The sequence below is a fragment of the Struthio camelus genome, chromosome 1 (assembly GCF_040807025.1).
Source record: "Struthio camelus isolate bStrCam1 chromosome 1, bStrCam1.hap1, whole genome shotgun sequence".
NCBI classification, from domain to species: Eukaryota; Metazoa; Chordata; class Aves; order Struthioniformes; family Struthionidae; genus Struthio; species Struthio camelus.
Window position 1 is genome coordinate 220,510,490 of NC_090942.1, and position 24,472 is coordinate 220,534,961.

Here is a 24,472-nt window from a genome sequence, read left to right on the forward strand (position 1 = left end):
CTCATAGTGCTCAGAACGACAGAGAAGCTTTCTTTTGATCTATCAGTTTGAAGTGCTGACCTTAGGAGACCAAAACAATTACTTTAATACAAAGCCAAAAATTTCAGTTGAGATATAATGCTACAAATTTGTCACAGCTCATGGTCTTGTTTGGCTGTAAAAAAGCTTAAAATCCATTTTTACTGTCTGTCAGTGTTACTTCAGAAACCTGGTTTGTTCATGTTATTTTAAAAAAATATGCTGTACTCTTTCAGTAGACAGCTCTTGAGAAGGTTATTTTGATAAAAATGTGTAATTCAGAAAGTTAATCATAAGTCTATTTTAACATTTTCCTAGCTGTTTTATAAATACAGGAAAATAGTGGAAACCACTTTTATACGTAGGTGCCCATAAGTAGTTGCATAAAATAGTGCACGAGGTAGACATATCTAAAATTAATATGCACTTCAGGTGTTTTTTGTACAGGTCTAGGTGACTTGTGTACACGGTGCATCCAGCTGCAACTCGTGTCATTGCATACGTGCTCATACAATTACTCCCTGTAACTTCAGAAGTCTGACTCTAGTCGATTGTATAACTACTGAGAATCTGGAGCTCAAAACACCGGAAGAGGTTAACACTGGTTCTTGCATGAATTCATTTCAACTGTAGTGATGCTTTACTGGATCATGGAAGTTCATACCTTGCCCCCATGCAGGATTGTTCTTCAGCATGTATGTTTTAAAACATTGTTACTCAAAAAAGCTACTGGAGATGTGGCTTCCTTTTAGAGTTCTTACGGAGCCCAGTAAACGTCACCACCTTTCATTGATATCTTTCTTTAATTAAATTATCCCTTATTTTCATAGCAAAGGGCTAGCAGGGACCTACAGTGATGGCAATATCAGTTCCCAACCTCAGTCTGTTCCATGACTATTCTTACTGCCAGACTGTTTTTCTGAAGACTCAATTCAGTAGCCCGAAGATCAGCAGCTAGTGTATTTGAGAGCTGCTAGGATATCCAAAACATCTTCACTTGGGGCTGACAGATGTGACAAGACCCACAGAAGACTTCTGTCTTCCTGGAGCAGCACAGAGGCAGAACTGAGATCAAGGGCAATCCAGATGACACTGGATGCTGGTATTGAGGCATATTAGGCTTGCCACTACTGTCTTAACTAGATTTTACTCACTTTGATTTAATGCAGTTACCTACTGTGGGCAAGGAGGACAGTTTACTACTCCTTCTTTACAACCGTCTTTCCTGTATTTGAATACTTTTATCACTGTTGTCTTTGGCCTTCTCTTCTCTAGACCAATTAGCCCTGTTTTTTCAGCCTTTTTCAACAGGACATGTCTGCTGCATTTCTGTTCGATCAGGCCTGCTGGCTTTCTCCCAACTCTTCATCCGGTTCATGTCTGTCTTGAAGTATTTGTGGTGCCTAGATGGCACCAAGTGCTCCAGCTAGGAGTGAACAGTGCCGACTACCATGGGAGGTTTCCTTCAGTTGTCCCATAGGCTATTCTCCTCTTCGTACATCCCTGTGGTACATTTGTGTCTGCAGCGGCTTGACTCTCTTGATCTTTGTTCAGACTGTTCTCCTTTCCCCCCCGAATTGTTATGTCACCAGTTATTTCCTACTTGGTTCTTGAGTTCATTGTTCCTGCCTAAGTCTATAATCTTGCACTTGGCCTTTTGGAATTGCATCCTGTTTTTGTAATTTTCCAGTTCAAGATGATTTTGAATTCCTATTTTATCTTTCAGCATCTCCAAGATGAGTTGTGGTTGTGGACTTGATAGCTTAATCTGTATCACAACATTAGTATTTTTAAATTGCTTTTTAAACCCAGGTTTAATCATTTCCATGGCGCCCACAATTTTCAAATACTACTGTTTGTCAGAATTCTTGGCAAAATCACTTACCTCATACGTGTGAGAAAATATAACCCTATGAGATTTAGCGTATAATTCCAACTAAAATAACTTTTTGCATTTGTAGCATCTTCTTGAAATGCCTCTGTTTAACTGTAGTAAAAGCTTCAAGCAATGCTAATTACAGCCTTATTTTATAGCTCTATAGTCTTTATGTAAGCTTATTTTCCTTTTTTCTCTCCTAAAGAAAAGAGCGACTGGTGTATGTGGGTATCAGTATTGAGAACATCATTCCACCTCAAGTAAGTTACTGTGTCTATGTTGTATTATTCTTTGATTTCTTAAAGCTTTTAATTGCAGTAGTTGTATGTTAGATTATCAAGAAGGGCGTTAATGTAAGATTCTGGCATTGTTTTTAAGAGGGGAGATCTATCAGCATTGTTCTAAAAAAAAAAAAAACCTAATAAGGATTCTGGTGTAATCATTTACTTAGATGATTTTCTGGTTAATCTTTTAAATTATTGGTCCGTTATTGGCTGGATTTTCTTTCTTATTATTCAAGTACTAAAGTTAATTGTGTGTATTTAACTTCTGTAACTTTCAGAAGATTAATTTCTAGACTCCTCAAGGAAGAAGATTCTCAATGATGTGTTAGAGGCTCCAGGAGTACTTAGGGTGGGGGGAAATGTACATGCAAATCAGAAATAGTTCTAGGGCCTTCAGTTTAGACTGAGCATGAATTTACTGGGGAAACCAAGGGAGCTTTATCTTGTATGCGAGCACCAACTGGTGCCACACAGAACCTCAGTCTTTTGAAGGATCTCAGAACCATCTTCCCTCCATTGCTTACACTTGGCTTTTGAGTAGAGCGCTCTGTCATGCTGTAGATTATGAGAGTGGGATTCAGTGTATCTGCCTTAGGTGTCTTAGATGTCTACTGCAGAGTCATCTCTGTCTCAGCAAATCATCATAGCATGATAGAAACGTATTTTACCTTAGCCTCCAACAAGTGTTGTATTAGAGTTAGATTGGGTGAAGAACCGTAACATCTCAAGTGTTTTATTAACAGATGTTTTTATATGGTTTCCTTTTTACAGACGAGAGAAAGGTTTTTACTTATGCAGCAAACGTCTTTTTTCTCACTACTTAAATACATATTAAAGTGATTTTCTTAGCCTTAGCCAGATGCCTTCATCCAAAATGAACAGATCCAAAATCTGTTCTTGCAGGAAAGTTTCAAATGAAGCTTATCTTTGTTTTAACGGTAGACTTTCCCTCTAACTTTCTGTAGTAAAGCAAACTTTCTCCCTCTGCCTCTGGATAACAAAAATGGTAAAAGATTTTACAGACTTGAAGAAATCTCTGGCTGGGAGCAAATGTTTGAAAAATTCATCCTGGGGACAGATTTTTTTTTTTTTTTAAATTAAGAACTTGAAAACAATATCATAAAAATAACCTGCCTGGAATTTCATTGAAACTGTACCATGTATTGGTTTTAGTAACATGTAAGAGTAGAGAAAGTCCCTGAAAAGAAGACCTAAGCAGTTGGCTCTATAGAGTCAGCAGTCACTGTAGGGGCACAGACGCACAGTCCTGGGGCTTGGTATGTAGAGACCTGTGCCAGCAACAATTGGTTCAGCTGTTGCATTTACAAGTCCTGAAAGTATCACCTGAGTCATAATCACAATATTTTAATATAAACGTAATGTTATAATAACCTGAATCTTTGAACTGTGTATTTGTGGAATTATGTTGCCATTAAGGCAATATGAGCGAGCATTCATGTGAACTGTGCACTGCAATGTAATTATACTGGTACCTGAAATGTGCTGTATTGGATATAGAAGCTATTAATATGAACACGAGTTAGTGCGAGTTGAGTCCTAATAAATCTGGAGGAGAGGGCAATAAAGCTCTCTGATGCTTTTCTTATGCAAGCAGGAACCAGAAATACCAGAAGGTCAGGAAGAAAAGAAGAAAGATTCCAAAAAGCCAAAATCAAAGCTGCTTGAAAGGAGGTCTACTCGAACCCGGAAGTGCATAAGTTATAGGTAGGCAGCTTATTTAAATAGCTGTTCAGAACACTCAATCTGACTTTATTTAATTGTTGTTTTTTAGTAACTTTTAAATTCAACAGCGAAAGTCATACTAAAGAAAATGTTATTGCTGTTTTTGGAAATTAAGCATTCTTGTAAGGAACATGGTGTCACAGGCAAGATAATATAGATTTGCTGTTATGTTCATGACAGGTCAGGCAGCATCTGACCAGGAGAAAACATTCTTGCCCGTAGGATATTTGGCATTACTTCAGTGGAATGCACGTTGTGCAAAGACAGTAATTTTTTACTGGAAATAATGCTTAAATAATGCTGCTCCTGCAACTCAATCTTCTGATACTCAGTGACAGAGTCTGTCTTACAGACTGTATCATACGCATAACTTTGAGCTGATGAATACATTATGAATGTGCACTGTCGGCGTGTCTCTTGAAATTCATATGTCCACGGTGAGGTCCTACTTAGCGTCAGCGAGAGTTTGCATGCTTTCCTTCAGTGGGGGAAAATAAATGCTAAAAATCTTATTCCACCCAGAGATAAATCTGTATTGTGCAGCGTGCTGGTTCTCTGCAGATATGTCATCCCTTTGTATCATCTCAGTCATCTGTTTCGTCCGCTGATGAACAGGTTAGCAGAACTCTCCACTACTGAATAAAGCAGCAGCAGCACAAGTTATGCTCCTTACACCTAATGGACAAGCAATCATCAGCTCGTGTTCGATATCAGAATATTTATTAACAGTGGTTTGAAAGCCGCATTTCAAAGAAAGGGTCTTAATGGTGCAGGGGGGAAATAGTGTTTGAGTGATTTGGAGCAAATCTTGATGGAATAATTTCAGTTACTTATCTTACTGTAAAGCTGCCTTAAAGGTGACATGCAGTTGTTCTTAGGGTATATAGAGAGACCAGAAATCACCTGATTTTTTTTAAAGAAGAAAATGTTTTGTGATTACGATTGGAATACAGAGGAATGTTAGATTTTTTTTTTTTTTTTTTGCTTTTCCTGATAGAGGTTACAACGGAGGTCCAAGGTAAACATGATTGGAACTTTTCTTTCTTTAGTGAATGAAAAGCCGCACCGTGAATGAAAGTGTTGTCCAATTGCTAATCATTTTATTTAAAAAATAGGCAAATGAAATGAAGAAAAACATCTAAATAAAATGCCTTTCCTCTAAGGTTAATAGCATTTGTATTTATACTAATAGCAAGGTATCTGTTAGTACATGTAACAGTCCTTTGAATTCATCACTGAGGAAACAATCTGAAAGAGTTCTTTCTGTGTAAAAGGGATGGATCCTTTCTCCTCCTTTTCCTCCCTTTAAATTAATTACTGCATGTGCAGAGATTTATACAGTTTTATAAAAGCTGCTGCAGGAGAAGCATATCTGAATATTTTGGTTTTGTTTTTACTATTTAGTTATGTAACATGATTAGCGTATTTATATCTAGTAAAGAAGAACTCTTTTAAAAAGAGTTCTGCTCTTCAGCAGGGTATATTTTATCCGTTCAGCTCAGAATGCTGCAAATCCATAACATGTAATTACTGTGAGCGTTAAGAGCAGCAATGGAACCATCTGGAATAAGTTTTCAAGGAAAACAGTTTGAATAATAATACTTTAATAGATGCTTTTCAGAAAGTCTGTTTTGCACTCAGTAGTGCATGCGATATCTAAATAAAAGGCGTGGAAAAATTGACCAATAAATATTTTGTGCTGAAATCTTCTTAAGAGTTTTCAAATTATATACTGTATGTATACTGTACAGTAGTATGTCCTGTAAAATTAAGTGATTTTCTGTTCCTGTAAATCAACAGTAAGACAGACAGGTAGTGATAAATATTCTGCTAGCAAGGAGATATGATAAACATACCTTTTCAAAAAATCATTATTTTACCACATATCCAGCGCATTACTTATGCAATCTAATTTCTTAGAGCAATTTTAGATTTCAAGGTATGTTTTCATAATATAATTTAATTAGGTTTCTTTTCAAAGTAGTAAATGACATGTTATTTTTAGGTTTGATGAATTTGATGAGGCTATTGATGAGGCAATTGAAGATGATATTAAGGAGGCTGATGGAGGAGGTATGTTTCTGATATTATTTGTTTTTCATTGCAATAGTGATAAGAATGCTAAGACCAAATTTATTCTGATACCAGAGGCAACAAATGTAATCCTGTCCCCTGGACTGCATAGGTTAGTTTTTACTACTGTACTTTTAGACCCAAACTAAATAATTTCCCTCAATAATGGGCATTCCAAGTTAAAGATACAAAAAATATTTGATCTGGATAGTTAAATTTAGCTTGTATGTTTTGACATATGAAAACAATGAATAAGCATTGCAAGAAAAATGTTAACATTAATTCACTAAGTTTTGAATTGGAGATTGCAGTGTCAGTGCTGCTATTGACATTTGTCACATCTAGAAACTGGGTTCACAGATTGGTCCGCAATTGGACCTTCTGAAAATTTGGTCCACAAAGCCAGCGTCCTTGAAAATGTTAATTCAGATCTGTAACCACCACTAAGTGGCACTGTGAATGAAGTGAAATTACGTTCCTTGTTGTCCCTTAAGGCAACGTAAGGGATGAAAAGAGAGATCTTCAAAAAATACGTGGGAGATATAGATGGATTTCATCTTCGACATCACCTTAATTGGCGTGGAGAAAACTCCCATGAAACCATTAATCCCTCGTTTGTATGGCTTTTGGCATCTCCATAAAGACACCTGTTTTCAGAAAGTCAAGACAGCCTAAAAATCACCTGTTATGGCTGTAGGCGTCTTAACACAAGAACCGTATCATAAGCTTAACTAAGTCTCAAAACAGTAAAATCAGCTCTTCAGAAACTCCACTCACTGATCAAACAGCACTTAAAGCACAAACTTTACAGCACACAAACTTAAAGCACTTCATCTTCTAAGAGAGTACTAAACATTATGAAGAAAAGACGTATTTTCTGATATTTATACCCCTCCAAAGGTACTAACTTTGGGCATAATGTGAGGTGGGGTTCAGTGTCAGAATGTTGACGCTTACTGCGATGATCTGCGTTGACTTCGGTATTGCCTTCTGACCACAGCAGAGTCTGTGAGTGTTAGGAACAAGACTCCAGACAAAGTCTTGCATGACAAAAAATGATTCTGCTTAATAGAAAAGAAGCTGAAATTATAGGCCTGGAGGAAAGATATATTTAAAGTTGAATTAAAAAATTAACTTGCTGGGTTTTTTTTTTCTTCCCTTTCTATCTCTAAATATAGGCATTGGCAGAGGCAAAGACATGTCTAATATCACAGGTCACCGTGGGAAGGACATTTCCACAATCCTAGAGGAAGAAAGGAAAGAAAATAAGCGACCACCAAGGGCTGCTGCAGCACGTCGCAAGAAACGACGGCGACTAAACGATCTGGATAGTGACAGTAATCTGGATGAAGAAGAGAGTGAGGATGAATTCAAGATCAGTGATGGGTAGGTCTGCAGTTGAGCTTCCACCATGAGTCACTGACTGCTGCAGGTTTGAGTCACTGACTGCTACAGGTTTCTGTGCTTCTGCAGTGCTCCTAGAACTGTCATAGGAGCATGCGTCCAGTCTTGAAATGTCATTGTACCGTAGAGGAACACGATAGTACTGGAAAATCTGTGCTCTAAATCCATACACTGAAATCTTCCAACCTCTATTCTAGGCAAAACTTGTTTCAGAAGTTTTCCTGGTGTGTTTTGAGGCCACACCATGGGATTCTATACACAGTTACAGTAGAGAAGGTGCCAAATGTGCTCAAACCTCTTAACTGATGTAACCTACTAGCAGAAATCTTTAGCAAAGATAAAGTTAAATGAGGCTTGCTGTTTCATTTTAAAACTACAGCAATTTTGTGAGATTTTTGTTAGGCCTAATTTCCATATAGAAATTGGAAAAGTAAAATTTCTCCTTTTAGAGTATACAAAACTTCAGATGTAGGTTGTGAAATCAGCTCTCGACTTTTGCTTTCTAAGTCTTAGAAAACACCCAAAGAGGCAGTTTATACTGCAGAAGACAAGTACGTGACACGAAGCTTTAAACACTGAATGAACATTGCACTGGCTAACGGAAGCTCTTTCTTTCCCTGGGATATCTAATCTTTCGGTTTGGGGAATTCCTAACGTAAAAAAAATTAGTAATAATTTTAGCCCTCCTTTATGCTACAATAAAGAAACATAATGGAGCATGAGCTCTGATTTCTTTACGATCAACTTTTAAAGCTTACGCTAGTAACTGAGCCAATGTACTAAGTTTATGGATGGTCTCTAGAACATATTTTGTAATAGACAAAAATATCTTTTGAGCTTCAGTGTTCACATATGACTGCACTGAGGGCTTTTCAGTGGCACCCTGAATAGTTGAGCTAAATGTGCTGGAAATTTCCTATGAATAAATGTAGTTTGCAGAAGTCTCACAGAATTAATAGTGCATTGATCTGTTCAAGCGTATCCATGCATTTTTGACTCAGTTCTCTGCTGAATGCCTGCTGGATGTTTTGCTGGAATTTACATTCAGCTGGCAGCCAGATCTAAGTGACTATATACCTTCAGTGCTCAGCTGTTAAAAGCACTGGCTCACTTTTGGAATAATGGGAGTTTTATAAGCTGATAACATAAGTTTGTGAGGTACATGTTTTGCATAAGAGCGACAGCTGTATATTAAGACATAATGTTCTAAATCTCAGAAATTGCGTAGGATGGTGCTTGGCTGGTAAAGGGAAAGTCAAGAAGAAACATGTTCTGGCTGACATGACAAATCATGCTCATCCTGAGTTATTGCTCTGCAGATGTTATGTTAAAGTGTACTATGCGAGCACTATAGAATTTGTCCTATATAAATGTCACCTGCAGTCTCAGTGGGATGTAGCGTTGACATTCATCAGCTCTTCTGATCTGTTGCGTAATGTCATGGGCTGTAAAGGTTCCTCCTGAGCATACAACTGAAATTTAACATCAGTGATGGCAGTCTGCTCTCTGGATATTTGTTACATCTCATTATTACTGTGAGATTTGTACGTTATTGTGAAAGCCAGTACCTGCTTTGCATGTATTACTTAGACATGCTCTCCTCATATTACACGCATGATTCCCCTTTGAACAGATCTCAGGATGAGTTTGTTATATCAGAGGAAAATCTGGATGAAAGTGAAGACGACCCACCATCAAATGAAGACAGTGATTCAGAGTTCTGTGCTCGCATATCCAGGCGACATCTCTCCCGGCCCATGAGGCAAAGTAGGCGGTTACGAAGGAAAACAGTCAAGAAAAGATATTCTGAAGATGATGAAGAGGAAGATTCGGAGGACAATTCAAGCAGAGAGTCTGGTGAGTGTACTAAGTCTTTTAAACTTACTGTATGTTCTACATGAGGAAGCGTGAAAACCTCAGTTTCCTGTCATGGCTTTACCAGTGCTTTGTTTGGTAGCTTTGGTTGAGTTGTACGTCATCTTTGCTCCCTGTCCGTAACGCAAATTAATGCTTGTTTGTCATAGGGGTTAAAAAATGAAAAATACACTTTGTTTGGTACTCGTTTCCCTTATATGCTGTCGTGGTATGCAAAATTTTCTCTTCTCAGAGTGTTCTGCTGTGAGTATTCTGAAGGAAACAGGTACTGAGCACTAGGTTCTTAGCATTTTAAATAAAAATGTACTTCCATGTATGCTCAGTGTTATGATTCAAAAGGGCACCTTTGTGGACAGTTTCAGGTATCCCTTGCCTTCCTGTTCTGAACGTGAGTGCAGGGAAGGGTAAGCATGGAGGTGAAAGTATACTTCTTATATCTACTTGAAGACCTTCCGAATACCTTTGAAAAAGCTTCTTCTGAAAGAAACATTTTCCCTCACTTTGTATGGAAGAATAATTCCTTCAGCTGCAGTGAACTGTTGTATGGCATTCTGTGTTGTCTGGTAGGCTTGAAGGCAAACTTTGTAACTAACTAACACCTTGAATCTCTCTCTTCTGCAATTATCTTTTTTGGTCTTTAGTAACAAAAGACTCTTCCATCACAGGAGCACCTAATGTTTCACTTTATTGTACTTATCCTTCACCGAGTTCATTTTCTGTTTGTACAGTTTAAAGTATGAAAATAATACCTATCTGAAGACAAGAGCAGTAGAACCAGCTTGAATTAAAAAAGAGATTTTTTTTTCTTATGTAGCTTTTAATGATTAGCATCTTTTTATGAAGATTGTCCTCTGTGTTTTCGCTACATTTGAGATCCAGTCCTATAAAGTGCTAAATATCCTGAGCACTTACCCTGAATTTAAGTACACTGGAGCGTTGACTTGCTGTACAGGGTATGATGCCTTTTCAGTGTTTTATCTGTCTTTCTGGAATATAGAGGAAGAAAAACACGTTGGAATAGGTGGCTTTGAAGTAATGATTTCCAAAAGGAGTGTTAATGCAGGGACAGATTAAGGATAGGTATATGCGCTTAAAAAAATTGCTGTCTGCCTGTCCTCAGTGCATCTCTGCACTAGGTGTGAGCTGCAGTTAATGAAGATTAGGAACTAGAGGTTCTAAAGAGATTGCTCATCTACTGTGTAATGCATAAAAGCAGTTTCATTTGTTTTCTGGTGGGCACGTATCTGTGACAAAACCAGAACCCCATACCATGCCATCAGAGACATCCTGCTTGAGAAAGAGCAGAAAGAGGAAATACTGAATGCAATTTGTTTTCTTATTTTCATGGCAAAATGATGTTGGTAGAACCTTGCCTAGCTGATTCCAGTATCATTCCTTATATATCTAAGGTATAGTCCTAACTCTGTGTTTCTTTCTTCACCCCTTCTATTGTCCCTCAGGACCCTGCCTAACCTTATTTTGGGCTAAAGAAAGAACGCATCCTGTGAGTGGCTTTGTTTTCAGTTTCCAAAGATGGAGTTTCCTTCTGAAGGTTGTTCTGCGTATTGACTTGCTCTGATTCTTTCTTTAATATTTTAGGAGGTAAAGAGGATGCCACTTTGATCTGTGATTCATGTAAATCAGTAGCATAAAAGAACAATATGTGACATGTATAGCAATGTTGTACTGTGAGCTTGGGATAATTGTTTTGGCACAGCTCAATCAAAAAGCAGCTAAAGTTGATCCGTAGCTATTTCCAACGGTTGAAAATGTAAATAAGTTTAATTCTCAAAGACACTAGCTGCAGTAGAGTGGTGCAGGGAGAACAGTGAATGATGGTAAGTTTCTTCTGTAAAATTTCTGCTTTGAGCAAACTTAGGAACTAGTGAGGCTGACTTTGCTGTTAATGACGTGATGTTTTAAAGTCAGGTCTTACCTGGACTTCAGTTTCATCTTGTCAGTGTTTTTGCATGTACCTGTTGTCAAAACTGTTTGAATAGAATACAGTTTATTTAAATTGACATAACAGAAAGAAAGCACTTGCCAGTGGAAGTGGTAACGTGTGTAGGTCATCCGCTCTGATTCAGTCAGGTTGTTCCAGCTGGCAGGAATCGTAGAGGAGGTATCTTGGACACTAGTAGAGAGGTGAGAGAACAAACAGAGAGAAAGGAAACCTGTTCTGGAGGAGTTGGAGGGAGGACAAAGAGAGGTTTGTGAGAAGATTTTAAAAGCAGGCAATTCTAAGCTGGCAGTGAATGGGGGAACTGGTGCATGAGCCTGGAACAGGTCAAGGTAATGAGACGCGATTGCTGAGGCTCTCCTGCATTTGAAGAGTGCTTGATTTTATTGGTGCTGGCCTAAAGCTTACCTAAATTGTGCAGTTTCATTTTAATGGAATAATGCACGTGGCTGTTTTCTTCTGTGCAGAAAGTGCTGATTACACAGATTACAGTGATGATGATTACCTGGAAACTAGGAGAAGATCAAGACGGAATCAGAAGAGACAAGTTAATTATAAGGAAGATTCAGAAAGCGATGGCTCACAGAAAAGTGTCCGATATGGAAAGGAGTTGAGACGTTTGCATAAACGCAGACTTTCCACTTCAGACAGTGAAGGTAAAACAAACAGTACACCATTTGCAGGAGCTGGCAAACGTGAGCATTTTAGGCTAAAGAGGGAAATGTTTGTGTAGTTCAGAGATCCACAAGCTTCTTTGTAGAGTTGCTTAATGTTTCTCAGAAACTTTCCTTCTGAAACACTCCACTGATGCTTAATGATGCATTGTTACAGCTACTTCTCAAAGTCTCTGTTACCTCTAATACTGACTTCCCAGTCTGAACTTACTATGTCTCAGAGGAAAACTGAGATTCCAAAATTGTAATTAATGGAATTATGTTGTCACTTTGCTGTTAAGAGGTCACAAGGCCTCGTCCCGTAGTTCTTTTAAAGATTCTCTTTTGTAATGCAAGAGAAAAGGGTATTACTTCTGGTTCCGTAGTTGTATTTGTGCTGGTAGTTTTGTCACCCTGTGCTCCTCTGTACTTGTTAAGATTCATTCTGTCTCCTGTTTTAAGGTGCTGTGCTAAGTACAGGTATATAGTTGTTATAGTCCATCACAGAGTAAGCCTGCTCTCAGTAATGTCAGTCACAGACAGAGTGTGACCACTATATTTTGATGTAAAATTAGCTTTTTCAGAAGCAGCCGCTGACTTTGGGTGCTTTGCACTCTGGACACCCAGCTTATGAGACACCTTAGGGCTGGCTTTCAGAGATGCAGAGCGATATTGCAATGGATGCTAGGCTTCCTCAGAAAATCAGCCATTCTTGACAAGCTGAGTATCTCTGATTTGTCGATAAGTTTTGGAAGTGGTGGTTTGAATTCACAAAATGCTATAGGATCCTCTTAGATGAAGAGCATTAAGTATGTAATGCAACCTTAAAAACCTGTAATGCAATCTTAAAAATTTGATTTTACGCTTTAATTCACAGCCCCTTCTCAGAAGTAGGATGATTACGCTCTTTCTGCTAAAAATCTGCTACGTGGTGACTGAGGTGTTTGCTGCCTGCATTTCTAACTTTAAACAGTGCCTGGCTAACTGTGTTTTCTGCGTGAAATCCATCCCATTTCCTTAGGTGTTTTTGGTACTGGCTCTCTGCATGCTAAAATCAGTACCGTTAAGTACCATTCCAGCAGTTTCCCACAGTTCTAAGGTGATACAAAGTATGTAGCAATGTACCTGGAAATGTCATTATGGTGAGAACACTGGAATTCTGGCAGAGTCTCTAGCAACTTGAACTCACGTTAATATCTTTTACATACAATTCATAGGCATTTCTAGTGGAAAAAGCAAGAGGAATGCAAACGGTGTTGGCCATTTGATCTTCTGTCTCAGTCTTTCCCCACCGACACTGTTAAGGGTCAGTGTAAAGGCTGTCAGCGTGTAGACAGTATTCCACTTTGCAGGAAAGGGCGTATATCTTTTCTGAAGACAGTATAGCCATTAGTTGGGCCCTGAGTTCCTGGAAGGGTGTGAAGTAGATGCTGTGAGACTAGCGTTACAGTTTGGTGTTATTCCTGGCATGTAATTATCCCTTTCATGGGGGGAGTTCACCTGCCTCTGAAGCCTCTGGTGCTCCTCAGATTGAGAACAGAATGCCAAATTCTTGGTCTTTGCTACCTCAGTTTCTTTAAAAAGCAAAAAGAATGCATGCGTGCTTGTTGACGTGGTTGCAGAATGCCTGTCTAGGACTGGGGAACTGAGGAAGGAGACTGAAATGTATGTTTTGAGAGAGGAACGGCTTTTAGAAAGAGCAAGTGTAAATGTTTTGCTTGCGTTCAGATTTGCTAATGGCTTTAAGTCTGCTGCTTATTCCAGAGAGCTACACATCTAAGAACTCTGAAGACGATGAATCCACAAAGGAGTCAAAGCGACTGATTCGAAAACGTAGGCGAAGTACAGGTGAATACTCCGAAGGAGATGAAGGAGAGGATGAAGAAGACGAAGGGAGACCTGTCCGCAAACGACTGAATCGAATTGAAACAGACGATGAAGATAACTGCGAAAATGCTAACGATGACGCAGAAAACCCTACTCCTGCAAATAAGCTGCCAGCCCCACAGGCTCCTCAAGACAACACCAAGAAGCCCTGCTACCGGATAGAAAGCGATGATGAAGATGACTTTGACAATGTAGGGAAAGTAGAGAGCCCTTTGGACTACAGCCTGGTGGACTTGCCTTCCACCAATGGACAGAGCCCAGGTAAAACCATTGAGAACTTGATTGGCAAACCGAGCGAGAAGACCCAAGCCCCCAAGGACAGCACAGCCACTGCCAGCCTGGCACCCAACGGGACAGGGAGTGGGCAGGAAGCAGTAGGGCCAGAGGAAGATGAAGATGAACTTTTGAGAGTGACTGACCTTGTTGATTACGTCTGTAACAGTGAACAGTTATAAGACTTCCATTTTTGTGCTAATTTATTCCACGGTAGCTCATACCAGCGGGCCAGTTATTAAAAGCTGTTTTATTTTTCCTAGAAAATTCTCCACTACAGTATCACTTTTTAGAAGCAAGAATTTCACCAGTCCTGCAGTCTTTCTGTGAAGTGACCAGTTTTGAACTTTGAAGATGAATTGCTGTAAATTCCCTCTTTTACCTCCCTTCTCCTTCCAAGTCCATGGTCCTGGGTAATTTCACTCACAAAAACCTTATAACAACAAGAGATTTGTATATTTTTGACTTTATATTTCCTGAGCGCATACAAATTTGTGGAAATGGGTGGCCTAAGAAAGCATTCCAAATCGGTCAGGGCCCAAACCGGAACTGGGGTGGGTTTGGCTCATGGGGTGGGTGGGGTACAGAAGCACTTGTGCTTTAGCTTTTTCATATGAGATATATATTATATTTAAATGTTCACAACTTAGATTTCAACTTAACAGACAGTTTAAAAAATCAATGTCTGTACTGTTGCATCTTGTGAGTTGTAGGTTAACATGCCATAGCTCATTTTAGTAATCACCTTCATGGAAGCAGTTTGATTTTAATACTGGAGGTAAACACAGTTAATAAAGAGGCCAAGAAGGTACCACAAACGAGAACTCTACTATCCATTATGACTTGCAGACTTTCCTAATAAACATCCTTTAAAGTGTTTGTACAGTAAAGTGTACTGTAATGAACTTTTTGACAGTTGAAACATGCTAGCAATGAATTTATACAGCTGTCTCATGCATAGTTCATCAGATGGTCTTTAATACACAGTGTCTAGTGGGAGGACATATTGATACGAAGCGAGTCTGTAAAATTGGATGGCATCGTGAAGTGCTGCAGACTTTTACAGACACCAGAACCCTACAGTAGCTGCCTGGCCACTTGCATTTAACCATCTGTTGGAGTATTTTGAATGAAACATGTTTGTACATACTGCATTGACCACAGAATTACAACGCATCAAATGATTGAGGGATTTTCAAATAAACCGTGACTGGTCCATTCATGTCCTTAATATCTACTTCAAATTGAAGTAAACAAATGGAACAGTTTTCCTTTTGGAGGTTTTCTGTTTGGAGTTTGTGTGTGTTTTTGTTTTGATTTTACTTATCTGCCTGGATGTATTAGCAGGTTTTGAATGTAGTGCTGGCCTTTGGCCGTTAGAACTTTCTTAAAAAATACATTTTAATAATTGTCATGTGACCAACAGATTTCAAGAAGGCAGTATTTCTGAGAGAAAACGCATGACTCCAAGACATCTCATCAACTTTTGAGCGGGCGTGAAGTGTTATGTGCTTCTGTTACAACAACAAAATGGAGGCTACAAAAGAAAAAAAAAAAACACACACATCGAGCACATACGAAAGAGCAAAGCTGAAATTTGTTTTGGGTACCATTCAGTTTTCTCTTTATTCTGAATTAAGATGCAGGCTGTAGCGTTTGCACATGTTGTAGCACACAGACGACTAAAACAAATCTGCCAAACGTTGAAATCCGAAAAGGTCACATCTATTAATCCTTTTGCTCTGAGATTTGGATTTTTTGACTGGTGTTTATGTCCGTTGCCGGCAATGGATGCACCAAAACTGCTGCTGCCACCAAGGAGTGAGTTCTCCTTTCCTGCCCCACCTGATTCCCTACCATTATATTGTATTTACTAGTCAGTCATTAAGCACTTCTGTTTTCTTGTAATAAAAGTGGCATTAGGCCTTTACTAAATACCTCTCTAGAAAACGTAGATCCAAAAATACCTACCTTCTGGCCTTGCAAGTCTTGTTTGTGTTTCCCCACCTCTCTCTCCATGAGTTCTGTCGGAACCACTCCGTAACGCCTGCTTATCTGGATTCTAGCGGTGCAGATATCCTGCTATAAAACTAGATTCATCGCAGCTGCAAAAAGATAGAACTCACTCATTATTTGCTACGCTAAACAAGTTGGTGATTTAAAAAAAAAAAAATGAAATCACTCTCTTTCTAAATGAGAATTTAATTCCATTAAAGATTAAATATTTTTCCACCTTATCAATGTTAACTATTAACAGTTTTCATAACCAGATGCTAAAAGAGGGTAGCGAAAAGCCACGGAAGTTTAGAAGGTGTTCTTAAAAGCATATGTAGCATTTTAAGCTACTACAGTGCTTTTCTTTGCCTAGGTGATGCATAAATGTAGTGCTTCTACATTTCTAATATACTTGTGTTTTAAAGCAAGCAAGAACATATGGCTTCCACTTTTCAATGCTGATAATTGCTGAGCATTTTTAATATTTGCAGTGCAAACTGTCAAATGCACGTGCAGCAACACTGTGCAACCAACGATTTCTCATTTGTTTTGGCAGTGCCATAAGCTTTCTTTGCTGCCTCATGGAGCGGCTTAGTATCTGATCAGTGCTGTAGCAAACGTTCTTGCTTGTAGAGTCAACTCCAAATGTTAAGTACTTAGTGGACAAGTAATTGTAAATGTAGGAAAATACAAAGGAGTTAGTTCTGAGTATACCCACCGGGAAAAACAATTGAGTACTGAGTTAGGGAGCGATGCAGAAGCAGAAAAGATCAGAAGGCAGAATTGGAGCGCTGAAGCTTACAACAGGAGCGTCAGGTTTCATAAATGTGGAAGGATAAATTGTTACAAAGTTTCACTTTCTGTAGGTCACTTTTAAAAAACTTACTTACTCTCCTGTCTTTTAAGAAGTCACCTTTGATACTTGAGACAGCTTCATCCCCTAGGGTCCAGAGTTCCAGCTTAGATCGGGGTGGGGGGGGGGGGATTTTGTGCAAGTGAAAACTGCAAAAATTTTCCCCAAAAGTCTTACATTTTCAAACTTGTTATCTTCTGTCGTTTCGAAGACTTCCTGCCGGGTGGAAAATGTACAATATCTTATTTGGAAAGATGTTGTTTTCTGACATGAGGCCAGCTGACTGTGCCACACAGGGTTCATGCTGTTCTTATCGATGTGTATGTGATTCCACAGTGGAAACGTCCTCCAGGTATTTTGGTGTCCTTAGCACCTTGTGCTCTTCTCTACTCCTTGGGAGATCAGAAGTGAAATGTCTTTCAATACTGATCTTCAGGTGTTGCTTTAGACTGACGAGAAAAAGGTCAAACTGTATGAGAGACAGAATAAAAACTGGCCAGGGATTTTTTTTTTAACACGATGGATTTAACAATAAAAGAAAAAACAGCTATCGGCTGAACGTATAAAGCATTTATTCAGTAAACTCTTGTTTGTTCCATACAGGTTGTCCTAAAAGCTGTGTGTTTTGTTTTGTTTTTTGTAAACTGCATACTCTTCAGAGTATAATTGATCGGGAAGAAAGGGAAACGATTTTTAAGTGCAGTTTTAAGTATTATAGGAGAGGGGAAGAAGCTATGAATTGAGTGGGGGAAATGGCCTTTTTTGGTGTGTCGCAGCTCACGTGTATCAGTTACGGAAAGTGCACAGTAGGTCCGCTCTGTAACGAATGAGCCTGGTGCATTAAACTAACCAGAGAAGGGTGGTAGAACTAAGAACTCAAAATGTCACTGCAGTTGTTGTCTTCTAGTTATTGAGTCTTCTAAACCTGAGCATATTCGTGATACGTATTCTGTTACAACACAAAACAACATCACCAAACTACCAAAAAAAAAAAAAAGCGCAAACCCTTAGTATTGAAGTCTTGTAGGAAGATCAGTGCTGAACAATCAACTCTGAGTATCTGATAGTTTGAGTTTGTACATGTTAAATTACATTAGCACATTTTTTTTTAAATGGATGGATGCTCTATTCTAACAGCACTTAAGAGAAACAGAGATGCTTTTTTCTAAATTGTTTATGAAGTATGTCACCCTCCGGATATTTTTGGATTAAAGTGTCTCCGTTGCTCTTTGTACAGTGGGAGCTGATGACTTAGTTTGACTTTTCTGTTCGCTTCTGTTTTCTAACTGCTATAGCTGAAGTCTTTGTGAGAGACCTTACCCAACCTCGAGGCAAATACGTATGTTCACAAAAGAAAAATCGTATGGTAGTGGTCCAGTTGGTTTGATTTATGTTAACATTTATCATTTGAACTATATTGGTATCCAGACGCTGCAACTGTTGAATGATTTTAATGGTGCATTGCCAGGGTGTCCGTTATATACCTCTGTTTTCAGGCGCTTATAACTTGGTTTTCAGTGCTCTTCAATAGGAAAGCCTGGTCTCAAGTTTTCAAATAATTGTTTCGAATTACGTATTTTCACAGGCTTCTTTTATGAAAAGTAAACGAGTGAGTAATTTTTATGGCACCTGCTTTTTTTTAATTCACTTTGTACACCAGTAATTTAAATAAATTATGGCAGTCACGCTAGCTCCCAGAACTGGTCTGATCAAAACATTTGTATCATCTATTTCGAAATGGTAATTTAAGCCTTGAAAATTGGTTTTGGTACATGTGCAGTGACTACTACTCACAGGCTTTTATTATGGATATTACGTGCAGTGTGCACCCTAGATATGTTATTTACGTTTGAAGAGTGCTTCCAGTTCACTGGGTATATAAAATCCTCATATATATATGTATAAATACTAAAAAAAAAATCAACCAAACAAACCACAAATATCTTCAAACAAGCTGTAACTTTCTGAAAAAAATTGTATTCGATGCTGGTGGGGGAAACTCCAGCAATTCATGTGAAAGAGCACAGTTCTGCCATTCCTTAGACATTTACAGCTTCTGTGGAAGCGTTTAGGACTCGTTCGAAATAACGATTTGCAGGATCAAGCCCACTTTTCCTGGCAATCTTACTTTTTTTCCACCCCTTCCATAACAGTCGGGGTATGAACTATATCTCTTAAAATGTTGGAAGACAGAAAATAAAATAAATCAACAAACAACACTTTTTTTTCCCCCAGTATATATTGATGTAAGAAAAACTCTAAATAACTAATTTTTGTTGCCTTAGAGTTGGGCACTCAATCTGAGAGCTAGCAGGGAGCTCTGATTTCAGAAATATTTACCAATGGAAAATTATTCCGGAAGTCAGACACCCAACAATTGAGGTATTGAAGATTACTAGTCACTTCTAAAAACGTGCATCACTTACCAAGCTCTTATTTTAGATTAGGTATAACTAACTGAGATGATTCCAAGCAGCAAAAACAAGTGTGCTTGGGAATTAATTGTCCCAAAGCTGCAGAGTAATTTAACTTATTTTGTATATTGCGAATGATGTATATTGCGTAGCGTGACGCTTAAAAAGATTGTGTACAGCTTCTGGGGGAAAGCACAGGACACTCTAGAGTAGATAAGTGTTTATAACTGAATATGTGGTGTAAAGACTCCAAGTAGAACTGCAATTAAAAGGAGGTCTAGTCCTACAACTTGGGTTTTTGACTATCATTTTGTAAATGCTGGCACCCCGCACCTGAGCTGTTAAGCAGGAGAGGGGAAAATAGAGCAGTTAGAGAGGACACGTGCTTAATGAAGGCACGGGTGTCTGCAAATAAATCTACTATTGCTACGTATAACCCCAAAGGTTACTAACAAGAACTGAAAGGCCGGAGGTGCTCTGCTCTTTCAGTTGGTTTACTTTGTGCACTTTGCAGCACTTTGTGTATAGTCGGTCTCACTGGTTCCCCAGGTGCAGACAGAGTCGGTGTCTCCTGCTGTTTTGAATGCTCTTTCAAATCGCAGCAGGAGACGGGGAATGGGTGGAGGGAAGTGGAATGGAAAAACGCGTATGCAAACCCCATGCAATTTGCAAGACAGGTCTTAGACAAGCCTCAGAGAACTACTTCTGACTTGCCCTTTAAAGACTGTATTTCAAATGGAAGGTATTAATTTACGAGAATCATCCTGAGACCTTCCTTTTCTCATCCTGATCTTTGCAGCAACGGGAAAATCCATGCAAGGTCTCTCTCCTTGAGGGGATCGATAACGTCCCATCCGCGCAATATGGGTGCGGAGAAAAGTTAGGATCAGTCCACAGAGTATCGTAACAATGTTTGCCTTTGGGGACGTTTGTTGGGAGTCCACGCAGTTTGCTTTGCTGTTTGTTCCTCTTACGATGACCCACGCAGCTAAACGGATTAGCGATACTTAGATTTAAGTCTGTCGGCACTTGACTTGAATGATTTGAAGGGGATAAAATTCTTCTACTAAAACATATGATAGGCCTGGTTACCCGTGCTCCGTTTGTTTGTTAGAGCAATTTAAGGTCCTTAATAGCTACTAACCTGCTACTCAAGTTAGCGGTAGAAAAGGAAATCAGATCATAAAGCTGTATGCCTTGTTTGGTTTTCCATTTCATACTCATTATATGGACTCTAAATTATTGTACAGTATCTTATTCCTATACTATATTCATTAAAATGGTACTCCTCCCCCTAACTTACATTAAAATAATTTGTCTTAAATGCCAATGCGGTTGCTAGTTTCTACCTGTGTTTCACAGTCCTCCTTAAGAATAGATCTGTAGCAGCCGTGAGACGGTTATTTGACTGATTCAGAAGTTTAATGTCACTGTCCTTGGTGTGCATGATGGTTCTCAAATAGGCACAAACCCTGTATATTAGATGTGAACATCAGGTATTTTCACTGTCCCAATTAACACAGAGCAGGTCACTTGCTAGCAGAATGGTTACCCTCCGATATTCTGTGACAATTAGATCGAAACTGCCACATAGGTCTCGTACAATTGAAGATCTGCTTACATGAAATACAGTTTCGTCTTACTCCTGTGTGCTGTTTTGATATGTTTGCAGAGAAACCTGGAGTTCCTTACAAATGGCCTCGCTCACAGTTGGCCTCGTTTTTGTTTCTTTCTCTAGAGAGTTAACGCAGTAAAGTTGCAAAAGCTGAGCTCTTTGTGGAGTTTAACCCTGGCATTTCTTGAGTCCTGAACCTTGATTTTTAAACCTCTTTTCAATCATGACTTGCTACGATAGCAAAGGGAAAGGACCGAGGGACACACACTGTGTGTGTGGGAAGGGGGAAAATATGTTGAAAAAACTGGAAGTGTTATTCTTGTTGCACAGAAATTGGGTGGTGCTTTCACTGTCTCTTTTTCCCCACAACTAATATCACGTGCATGTAAAACATGATGCATTAAAAAACTTTTTAAAACGGAAGTCATGGTGGCCTCAGTGCTCAAAGGGTTAACTGCAGTTTAATAACAGCTAATGTTCTTAGATTTGCAGTACACAACTGTTTAAATACTGTATTCCTTGTAAATGAAGTAAAAAAAAAAATGTTAAGGCTGGTGCCAATATTTTTGTTAATGAATTGTTCAGCGTTGTCTCTCACTACAGTCTGGTCAGATCTCTTTGTGTATAAGCTGGGCCTGAAGCCATTTTATAGCTTGTAGGCCTAATTGTGTAACTTTTCTTTCATAATGTTTTTGTTATAATATCTACTGTCATTTCTTTCATATAAATATGACATGTAAATTGTCATAATAAAAAAAAAATTGAAATAACTCGACGTACAAAGTATAATGTGTATTGAAGAAGTAAGTTTGCTTTTTAATGATCATCACCCATGCACCTCCTGGAGGGGTATCTTTTTGCCTGACTTTTAAAATAAGCGCTGAGTAACGGCTGCTGCATTTCATTCCAGCCTTTCCCAGTGATACTGCCCGGCCTAGGAACGAGCAACTACTGTTTTGTGTTGATTTTTGTTATGACAGTTCAGCTGACGGAGCTTTTCCTTTGAGCAGCTGTAGCTGACAGTGAGGAAGACCCGAAGGACCTATTTTTGCACTTGTGATGATTTGTCTTTGTAGGTTCCCTCTTCTACATCCTTTTTATATATAATTGCAGAGTGATGTTGCCGTCACTTGAAAGCCAGTAGCATGAGCAGGGCTCAGTGTTGGTCTTAACGCTGCAGCATCCACTTCACTTGCTGCCGGAGTTGCCTAACTGCTGAATTACAACTGTGAATTCTTGCTCCTAGGGAGCAAATCTTCCTGTTACCAGTTTTTGCTTGCATCGGTCATACTGTTTGTGCGACTCGCGGCCAAGAGCGTCCCCAGCTAGGCTTTTCAAGCATACATCTATGACATTTCCACATAGTACTAATGAGAGAGGACCTGGGTTCCTTTATTTGGGCAGAGACCTGAAAAGCCACCGTATACAAGCCGGTAGAGAAACACTAAAATGTAGGCTTTGGGGCATGTGACTATGGTAACGGGCACTGACAGCGTTACGTGAACTGAGGTCAAACTGCTGCCTGTTCCCGTACTGATGAGATACTGCTGTGAACTCCAGCCTCGTGCTCCAACCTAAATGCCAAAATTTTACACTTGCATTTTTAACGAGCTCTGGGTGTGATTCATGTCACCTTACGCTAGATGTCTTAAGCCTGAGCTGGCCACTGTACTCGACGCAGTGCGGTGTCGTCGGTGGAGAGAGACAGGCACCCTCAGATGACTTTTAACCACCCTTTGAAGGTACCTACCTCTCTCCACTGGCTCGAAATGCGGCCTAGGCTAAGTCACAGTTGGACATCTAATGTGTAGACACCAGTGCTGGGGATCCTGATCCTGAAGAAAAAAAAAAAAAGCTTTCAAATAGAAGCTCTGTTCTGTTTCTCTTGTGAATTTATGGACAACTGGAAATGTCTGCTTGCTCACTCAACTCTCCAGAGTGGAGTAATGAATTAAAAAGCCAGCTTTCGCTATGTCACTGCTTATCTTGGTAAGGACAGGTTGGTATGTTTACTTGTCACTGTTCGGTACTGGGGTATGAAGTATCTATAAAATAGGAAGATGTGGCTTTCTTTTCCTCCCTTAAGGCCCCAGACCTCAAAACGAATGCCCTGCCTTGTCCAAACCATCCTTCCTCCTTTCTCCTTTAAAGAAGTGTATTTTGTGACACAAGAAAAATAGCATTTATGTGCAGAAGGAAGAATGAACTCTACACTGATCCACTGCAGTGGCTTAATTCAGCTTTAACCATTCAGTTGTTCTGATTTAAAATAATCTAATGGAGTTGTCACACAATTTCCAGTCAGGGGGTGAGCACTCACTCTACAGGGGTGCTGAGGGCAGTGCATATCAGATCACTGGGGGTGGAAACGAGCAGGAATGTTGATTTTATAACCTCTACGTGTGATGAACGGGCATTTTCATATATTTGCGCCTCATCCCGCCAGTTGCTGTAATCTGATCTGTATTCGTGGATGAATTGTAGAACTTCCTTACCATCAGACGGGCATTTCTGTACTGTTTGGGCATGGCAAACCCGAAGATGGCTGAGAAACTTCTGTTTCCTCATCTCTTATTGCTTCTGTCAGTGTTTCGAGCTATCCTAACAATGTTTAAATACCACTTCATTGTGGAAGTTGCTTTCTGTCACGGTGGTTATTTGCATGAATAATAATTGTTGCATAATTGGAATCCGGAATGGATAGGATGGGCTGATCAAAACATTTTAAAAAGCTCAGCCTAGAAGAATTATGTATGTTCTGGTTCCCTTTGTTTCTTCACACATTTTCTTTTTCCAGAATGCCTTTCTTTGGCCCTTGGCCACCCAAGACTAGAATAAGAAAAGTCCAGAGAAGGAAAAATTGGAAGAGCTAATGCTGTTAACAATCTGCTCCTGTGCGTAAGAACCTGAGCTTGCCAAGAGGTAGGTAAATCAACTCCTTAGAAGTGAATTGAAGCTGCTGAAAGAGAAGATGGAAAACCATGACAGCAAGCTAGCCAGCTGCACAGGCGCTTCGTGAGTCTGCTGTTGCCCCGCTAACGTGGAAGCACTGGTCAACCTCAAAAGGTTTGTCCGGTCGGAGAGAAGATTGCCGTGGTGCTGCCTCACCGAGAGAGCCACCGGGAGAGTCTTCCGACAGGGACGTTTTCACTGGTGCAGCCTGAACGCGGTGATTTATTCCATCACCCTGTAGAGGTGTAATCCCGGCCTTCAACCAGAGACCACCAGCTGCTCGCCCGGGGGTGACGCACCGCAGAGATCCCCCAGCGGGACCCAGCTCCCGATCCCGGCGGCGTTTTATTTCCCCCTTTTGAGGGGAAACAGGGTCTCCAGGCCCGAAGCGGGGTGCCGCTGCCCTTCACGGACGCCGGCCCGGCCCGGCCGTCGCTTTGGCGCTCCCCTCCGCTCGCGTCTGCTCCGCCACGGGGAGTTTTAACTCAAGGATCTGCGGGACGTGGATGCTGCTCGGCTACAGGCTGGGCCTCAGGGCGGGTGTTTTTGGGGTGAGACCCCCTGCTTTGCTGCGCGGAGGGGCAGAGGAGGGGGGGG

The 24,472-nt window shown here is 39.8% G+C and overlaps 1 protein-coding gene across 4 annotated transcripts in view; it reads left to right on the forward strand.

The window, feature by feature from the left end:
- Positions 1–23,820, forward strand: part of RSF1 (remodeling and spacing factor 1) — a 67,914-nt gene extending 44,094 nt beyond the window's left edge. The window contains exons 10-16 of one of the 4 annotated variants that reach the window (XM_068930664.1): positions 2,100–2,154; positions 3,791–3,903; positions 5,927–5,994; positions 7,173–7,380; positions 9,032–9,255; positions 11,701–11,889; positions 13,651–17,877. In XM_068930664.1, coding sequence (XP_068786765.1) covers positions 2,100–2,154; positions 3,791–3,903; positions 5,927–5,994; positions 7,173–7,380; positions 9,032–9,255; positions 11,701–11,889; positions 13,651–14,228 — 1,435 coding nt within the window. In that variant the 3' untranslated portion in view covers positions 14,229–17,877. Of the gene's footprint in view, positions 1–2,099; positions 2,155–3,790; positions 3,904–5,926; positions 5,995–7,172; positions 7,381–9,031; positions 9,256–11,700; positions 11,890–13,650; positions 17,878–23,720 lie in introns of those variants that run through there. The other 3 variants (XM_068930665.1, XM_068930667.1, XM_068930666.1) reach the window with 3 other exon arrangements.
- Positions 23,821–24,472: the final 652 nt, after the last annotated feature.